General features: G+C 34.9%; 1 protein-coding gene and 1 long non-coding RNA gene across 3 annotated transcripts; one reads left to right on the top strand and one right to left on the bottom strand.

Annotated features, from left to right (window-relative positions):
* The first annotated feature begins 208 nt into the window (after positions 1-208).
* Positions 209-4,629, top strand: LOC142543073 (ras-related protein RABE1c-like). 2 transcript variants are annotated; one of them, XM_075650079.1, is made up of 8 exons: positions 209-346; positions 1,381-1,453; positions 1,530-1,630; positions 2,183-2,248; positions 3,291-3,388; positions 3,747-3,809; positions 3,892-3,984; positions 4,163-4,629. In XM_075650079.1, the coding sequence occupies exons 1-8, from the start codon at positions 274-276 to the stop codon at positions 4,244-4,246; spliced, it is 651 nt and encodes a 216-aa protein (XP_075506194.1). In that variant the 5' UTR covers positions 209-273; the 3' UTR covers positions 4,247-4,629. The 2 variants fall into 2 exon arrangements, with proteins under 2 accessions (XP_075506194.1, XP_075506193.1); XM_075650078.1 differs by having other exon boundaries at positions 4,160-4,629.
* A 1,315-nt stretch (positions 4,630-5,944) lies between these two features.
* LOC142541547 (uncharacterized) lies at positions 5,945-7,533 on the bottom strand. Its single transcript, XR_012819382.1, has 3 exons — positions 6,913-7,533; positions 6,757-6,822; positions 5,945-6,664 (listed from the first exon to the last, which is right to left on the bottom strand). It is a non-coding gene; the product is annotated as an uncharacterized LOC142541547 (long non-coding RNA).
* Between the last annotated feature and the right edge of the window lie 545 nt (positions 7,534-8,078).

Genomic DNA, 8,078 nt, shown 5'->3' with positions numbered 1-8,078 from the left:
CTAGTTATTGGTGAGCGTAATTGGCACCACTCATCGGACGGTGCGCATCTGTCGATCCGTGTCGACATACACTCGTTCCTCTCTCCCTCCACACTAAAGAAACACGTAAAATTTGATCTCATTTTATTTTGTGTTATTTTCTTCGATTTTACGCACGCTTAGTTGTTTGAATGATATATTTACTCATGTTTAGATGAATATTCAAGAGTTGTAAGAGATAAAGTTTTGAGAAGGGATTTTGTGCCACTTTGTGGAGTTTGATTTGCTGGGTCAATGGCCGCAGCACCAGCGAGGGCTCGAGCAGATTATGATTACCTTATTAAGCTTCTTCTCATCGGTGACAGCGGTTAGTGTTCTTAGTCCTTCAGTTTTACTTTTGGGATTTTTTTTCATGTTTGATAAATTCACATTGTTTATATAAAATGCTTTATTTGGTCCTATGAAGCTGCTTTTTTGTTGGGAAAAGGTGTCTGTTTTCGGATCTGTAACTGGTAATTTTATGGGATCTTGATTCATGGTATATTCATTATTACTGTGTTGAAAAATGTTGAAATAATGTGTTAAGTGCTTCTATGGTACAGAGGGTTTGAATTTTTAATTGATTTTGTTTGAAGACCTTTGTTAGTTAAGTCCTCCTTTACAGTGAAAGTAAGATTTTCTAACTTCTAAATGATTATCAATAAATTCAAGTGTGAAACATTTTCTTTGGTGTTAGAATTGCTTTGTGAGGATATGTCGTGTGCTTGAGCTTGAGAGCTGCAACAAGTGGTAATAAATGGAGTGTTCTTCTATTTTTTATCAAATTTTGGTTTAAATATAATTCATCTGTTCCTAAGAATCAGGTTGTATTTTTTCATTTTACTAGATTAAGAGTGCTAGAGTGACAATTGTATTTGTGCTTGCATGACAGCTTTCACCTTTGTATTATCATTGCTAGTGATCTGTCATCCTGTTGGTCAGCATCAGTTGGAAATTACAAATTTTAAATTCTCATGGTTGCTCTGAACATTAACCGGTTTGGCATGGGTTATGAACGATGGGATCATTTGGATTTACTAAATTGGAACTTAGAACAGGACTGTCTCAATACAAATCTGCATCATGTTTGGTCAATTTCATAATTTAGTGTAGGCAATGCTCATTGCCCAAGACATTTATTAACATTTAAACAAGAATAAATGAAATAAGTTCAAGAATCATTGGTATGAGCCAGTCTCTATGTAATGGATCTCACAAGCAACTATGTACATCACTACCTCGCTTTTCAAAAAATTGAATCAAGTGTGTAAAGTTACTTGCACAAGTTCACGCTCTGATATTGAAAGGATATTTCAAATTTGCGGATTGTCAAATATTTTTACTGTTTTGCTCTACTAGCAGGTGTCGGTAAGAGTTGTCTTCTTTTACGGTTCTCTGATGGTTCTTTTACGACTAGTTTCATCACCACCATTGGGTGAGTTCTTCTTTCCTGAACATACTATGAACCTATTTTTGGGATTCTAATCCAGTGCTCATGATTCTTTCCATAGAATTGATTTTAAAATAAGAACTGTTGAACTTGATGGCAAGAAGATCAAGCTCCAAATTTGGGATACAGCTGGTCAGGAACGATTCCGTACAATCACTACAGGTAAGCTCATTTTTCGGCCTTATTTCACTTGAAAACCAATACATTTTCTTTATTTTTCGGGCAGTGGGATTAGAAGAAATTCGGAGACAGTAAAATAAAATTGTAGTATCTTCTATAAATACGTCTGTGAGAAAAAAAATTATGTTTCAAGTGTCTTCACCTGTTATCTTCAACATTACAACTTTCTTCGCATTTAACAATAAAGGCTGTTGACCTACCAATGATTTTTAACATTAACGCTGAGAAAAAAACAATTTTCTCTGGTTTGCATTTAGGCCTATGTGAGCGGTAAATCAGGACTAAGGCATTTAATTAACCGAGAAAATTCAGTATAGCATACTGTCATAATTCAAAAGATTATTTAAAATAACTAGTACCCAATGGCGGCACTTGAAAGGAGTTACATTCTTTTCAGCTTCTAAAAAATTAACAGTAATCATTCCATGAATATATGTCCGTGTGAAATTTCAGCCTTTTGTAAGTCTCATAATTATGTTATATGATGCAGACAATTATTCAAGTTGTTATTCTCAATCCCATTATTTTCTCCAGCTTACTATCGTGGAGCTATGGGCATATTGTTGGTTTATGATGTTACAGATGAATCGTCCTTTAACAGTAAGGTTTCATTTTTACGTTATCCTTCTGACATGAGTTTTCTATGTACTCTCCTCTCTCCCTCTGTAAAATTTAAGCATATCTCAGTACAAATGGTTTGTATTAAGATATATTGACCTTGTTCTGTTGTGAATGTGAGCCTTTAAGTGATATAGCTTAATCGAAATGGCATGATCTAATGTAAAACCTCTGGCGTTGTGTCGACAAGAATGACCTCCCCCCTTGTTTCTTTCGTGTTGCCTGCCATTTTTATAATGCCCCCCCTCCCTTCTCACCTTGTGAAAATGGTAACTTTTCATGGTATCCTAAATCCCTTGAAAGTTCCGATCTAACTCTGAAACTTTCCCGAAAATTGTGTATGGAATCACAAGAGGAGTGTAAGGTCTCCCTAAAGATTATATCACCACTTCATTGTGTTTTGCTTTTTCTTCTTTTCCGTTTGTCCATATGGCACAAATGATGCGCATATATAACAAATTGTATTTTTATATTTTTGTTATAAGGTTATTTAGTAGCTTGTTATCGAATCATTTTCTTATGCATAATTATATTTTTTAGAATAATATGTTTTATCATAAAGTTGATCGATAACTTTAATTAAAAGCAATTTAAACTATGAAGATATAAAATTAACTTACACGAACTTGTATAGTATAATTTACATTATATATTGATTTCAGTTGTATATTAAAGACAGACAGTAGATAATTTAAGTAGGATATTCTGTAAAATAGCTATTTTATGTACAAAAATTTGCTCATGTATTAATTGATGTTTAATATATAGCAAGAACATTTAAGAGTAGTCACCGATTGAAAAAAAGAACATTTAAGAATAGTCTCTTTGGTGTGTCACAAAAAATGCTACAATAAGGTTGTCTAATTTAGTATACAATATAGATAATATGGGTTTTTACATTAATTGTTTTAACATTTTTTGTATCAATGAAAACTAGTTTCCAAATGATTATGTGGATTTTGTTGCTTGATTTGGTGGTTTCCTGGTTTCTTAACCCATGTTAAAGTCACGGTTCTGTGTTCAGACATTAGGAATTGGATAAGGAACATTGAACAACATGCTTCTGATAATGTCAACAAGATACTGGTAGGGAACAAAGCAGACATGGATGAAAGCAAAAGGGTAATTTTCCCTGTTCCCGATTTCAGTTTTTACTTATAATTCCTTGTATATCGATACTACTGTATTACACAATAGTGACATAAAAAACTATTTTAATGATCCATTTATCTGTTGTAAAACAATCCTCTTCCCTAAGAATTTGAAAGCGTATTAAAATCACCAGTACAATGAGCTTTAAAGTTTTAAGATATTTTTGGATATTTCAGTGAAGTAATAAGAGAAGTCAAGATTATTACCTTGTAAAGGTACAAAACCATGTTAAAAGAGTGACATAGGTTTCTTATGCACTGAACTAATTTGGTCAGCCTGGATTCTGTACTTTAGTAAACTGATTATTCTACTGTTGAATATCTTTTAGGTTGTACCTACGTCCAAGGGCCAAGCACTCGCTGATGAATATGGGATCAAATTCTTTGAAACTGTAAGAATCCTTGTGTCCTCCGTAGATACTTTAAAAATGCAGTTATGTATATTTAAATGAAATTTGTATTGCATTGCTGCAGAGTGCGAAAACAAATCTCAATGTGGAACAAGTGTTCTTTTCAATAGCTAGAGATATAAAACAAAGGCTTTCAGACAGCGACTCCAGAACTGAGGTGAATTTATTGACTCAGCTTGGTTTAAAATAATTCTTGAGAGCAAGTGTTAAGAAACGGAACAAGAATTTAGCAGGAGGGTGATTTTTATGTATTTTTGGAGCAAAATATACATTTTTTAAGGAAAATGCTCAAATTTCATGTTTGTTTTTTTTGGTATTTTGATTACATGCAGCAGCCTACAGCGATAAAGATTAATTCGGGAGACCCTTCTGCTGGAGCTGGTCAACTAGCCCAGAGATCGGCTTGCTGTGGTTCTTGAAACGATTTAAATAAAAAAATAGAAGCTAATTGTATTGGGAAAAAAATGCAATTATCTCCTCTGAAACGTGGCCTCACTCGTCAATGAATGGGTTCTTGTCGTTTGAGAATACGGAATTCAGTTTCTGGCTTTTGGTTTCGTTTAAATATAATGCTCGTTCGTGCTGCGATTCGGTTTGTTTGATAGGTGAAATGTATTGTAAAATTCGAAGGGGTTGTTAAAATGTGGGCTTGTAGTCTTGTGTTCTCTTACTTTTAGTGTGTTCTAGTACAAATCTGTACCCCCATTAGGCTAAGTTTCACTGGACTTGAATTCCGATCAAGGAAAGAGACAAATGTTTAACTAATGTTTCTTAGTGGCAAGAGTTGTTTGTTCGTGTGGCTGGTTTCTTGGCTTTTACTAAAACTCGTTACTAAAATAGTCTCAACATTTTGATAATATTATCATCAATGTGTATCGAACAAAATTAACGTGCTGTTGATTTCTTGAAATTTGGTTAATGGAGATAAAATAGGATATAATTTATTTAAATAAAGAAAAGGATATGGTAAGGGATAAAGCATAAGGTGGAAGATGATTTATGATCGACCGTTTGTAAATGTTTGAGGAAATTATGTTTGTTGCCCGTGTGAACTGTCAAAAGGCATGTAAAATCAGTATCTTTAAAAATCCACTAATCCCTTGAAAATGAAATATAAATAGGATAAATGCATATGTGATTTGATAAAATAGTGTTTTATCATATATATTCTAAAATTAAAATACTGTTTAATTTTATATAAAGATTCGTCCTCGTTCTGCTTTTTTACAAAGGTTGCTAATACAATTTTCCGGTTATTCCATTCTACATGTAGGGGCACTATCTCCATGATAGAATCAAGGGCCCAAATTTAGCCACACATACATGGGGTTCACTAATTTTTTTTAAAAACATATGTGTGAATCTTGTCCATCCAAATCATGTGGGGCAGTGCCCCACATGTAGCATCGACCTAACCCAATTTTCCCATGTGTAATCCTATAATTTCAAATTTAGTAAAAATTCGATGGAAATTATATTTGAAGGGAATTTCAGATGAAACTTCACAAATTTGAAGCTATGACAGATATGGGTGCAAGTCACATGACAAATCTAGAGCTCTTTTTGATTGAATAATATCTCCAGAAAATTTCCAGAACGATCATCAATAATCTGCACATTTGCACTTCGTATACACACAGCATACGCTAACAAGAACATACACATTCTTCCCCTTCATGCATCAAAACAAAAGTTCCAAGGGAAATTCACGCGCATGCCTCAGTACAAGGCATAATGATTTGGTCGGCATGGAGTCCTGGCGGATGCTACGCCATGTGTTTAACAGACAACAGCTTCAAGAATTTACCCACCGGCAATGTGGTCGACAGGTTCTTGCAGACATTGACTCCAGCAGACGGTGTTCAAGACACCACGGACGCTAATGGCGTGTTTGAAACATCGTTGTTCCACGGGCGAATATGAAGCGGAAATCAGCCATTCCCGGGGAGTAAAAAGCCACAAGTTCAGTGTGGTGCCAAACGCGGAATGGAAAGAAGAGGAAACTGGATTGGTGTATAAGATTAGAGTGTGAGAGATCGAAGGGTGTTTTGCATTTCATATTGTGTTTCTTCTCATTTTTGTAGGCCTGAGTTTCGGTTTAACCCACAATCCAAATGAATTTACAAGACAAGACACGAATATGCTTAGCTGATTGTTAATGCTTTGTATTCGGAGCTGTCTGGGAAAACATGCCTTACAATGGAGCAAGACAAATTTTGCATGAACCAATGCCCTACTTCCCTTAAAGATAATCACATATTGATTTCGAGCAATAGAATGAAACTCTCTGGGATGAGTGAAATTAAAAATAAAACACTTCTTCATGGAAATTCAAATATTCAAACTCAGGATTATAAATAAACGCAAGCTTGGCAGCTCAAACAAAATAAATTCTATATTTTCCCCAACTTATCAAAGTTTAGTATTAGCCTCTGTACACATGGAAGACATATTACATCCCATCTTACATCTAAATCCACTAACCAAGACAAAAACATGGTCATAGATTTAGCTCTTCCTTCCCATAAATACGCTGAAGCTCGCGTGTTGCAGCTTGGTACGATTCTAGCGCCAGAATTTAAGAAATAAGCAACAAGGAAAGTGAATTGGGAAAGTGGGGAAATGTTTTATAATATGACAGTTTCAATACGGAACGCTTTCTGATTGATAGGAGAGCTAGTCACTGCCTGAACAGCATCGAACAGCATACTTTCTGGTGTGCTGCTCAACTCCTGAACTATCTGGTAGATCGTCTTCCCATTTTCAAAGTATATATGGTTGTTTGGGTGATTGGTTTTGCAATTTGCATGACGCTCAAATTCGTATGCATTAAGTGCCTTCATTGGAAGAGGAAATATTGTAACATGTTGCAGAAGAGAAGATAGCTACTGTCTATTTGGAAGGACAAATACATAGATGGCTTGCTTACCTTGGAGAAGTTACAAGATTTGCAGCCGCAAAGATAGCCCGAGCGTTTGATGATTCCACGAAGCTCCTTTTTACATGGGAGAATACTTCCCATAAATCATCAAAAAATATAATAAAATTTATGATAGAAAGAAGATCAAACTTAAGAGATACTCACCTCCCGAGAGACGGAAATGTACCGCACAGGCACACCATCAAGCATACCAGTCACTATTAAACTTCGTACATAGATGGAAAGCTGTTTGGGGCTTCTTTCCTGGCAGGTCTTGTATCCATCTTACTCTTAGATGTAGAGGCGAGTCGAGATTTAGGGAGCTGGGAAGTGGTCGAGGTAGGATTAACATTTGAAAAATTCACTTCCTTTCTGTTTTGTGTTTCCGATGTTAGAACTGAGGATTGTTCACATAACAAGCTATAACTACCAGTTGGCCTTGTCAGGGCTTCAATAACAGATTCATCTTGATAACCACCAAAAGATATAGGACTAATGTCCCCTTTACTGTAGGAGTGATTCATGGATATGTTATTATCAACACCTTTTCCAAAAACCGAACCCATCGATCTAATATTTGCATTCCTAATGTCAAAGGAATGGCTCATTAATGTGACATTTCCATCTTCTTTATCATACGGCTGCAACATGGATATGAAGGTGTTTTCATTTTGACGATTGTATGTCTGACCTGTGGACATCCCTATATCATGTTCCAAAGATCAATGCAGTCCATCAACAGTGTCTTTAACCTGATTAACTTTGACTTTTCTAATTCCTCCGTAACTCACTTGTAAGTACAAAATAAGAGATGGCGTAATCTTAGTGCATGCAAATGTTGGGAAAATGAAAATAACTCACTAAATGGTTTTAGTGGCATGAATTAATGATGATGTGCATGAATACATGTTTAAAATAGGGTTTTCTGTTAGAATGCATAAAACTGAGTTTAAAGGTTATTCGAGACGCGATCGAGGAACGGAGACCGGGGATCATATGAGAGAAAATATTTTTATTAAATAATTATTTTTAATTGTTTACTGTTTTGTGTATTTTAAATGTAATTTTCGAAAATGAGGTGTTTTGATACGCAGAGTTGTATTTTAAACTGACAATCAATTTTCGAGAAAAAAGGGACTTTTTGATAAATCGGCTATTATTTTCACAAACTTTCCTAAACAAAATATTTTAATATTATCTAATGGCCTTAATGGACCTATTATACTAAGATAATGGGCCTAAATTTGCACCTCGTGTTTTAATTAAAAATAAAAGCCAAAAAACCCTCCCCAAAATACTTACAACACATGCCCCCTTCACCTATTAGTACT

Source organism: Primulina tabacum, chromosome 4 (genome assembly GCF_025594145.1).
Source record: "Primulina tabacum isolate GXHZ01 chromosome 4, ASM2559414v2, whole genome shotgun sequence".
Classification (NCBI taxonomy): Eukaryota; Viridiplantae; Streptophyta; class Magnoliopsida; order Lamiales; family Gesneriaceae; genus Primulina; species Primulina tabacum.
This window is presented reverse-complemented; position numbering and strand designations above follow the sequence as displayed.

Coding starts and splice junctions, on each gene's coding strand:
- LOC142543073 (XM_075650078.1), top strand. CDS start 274: ATGGCCGCAGCACCAGCGAGGGCTCGAGCAGATTATGATTACCTTATT. Junction 1,454..1,529: donor AGTTTCATCACCACCATTGG/GTGAGTTCTTCT, acceptor TTCTTTCCATAG/AATTGATTTTAAAATAAGAA. Junction 3,985..4,159: donor ACAGCGACTCCAGAACTGAG/GTGAATTTATTG, acceptor GATTACATGCAG/CAGCCTACAGCGATAAAGAT.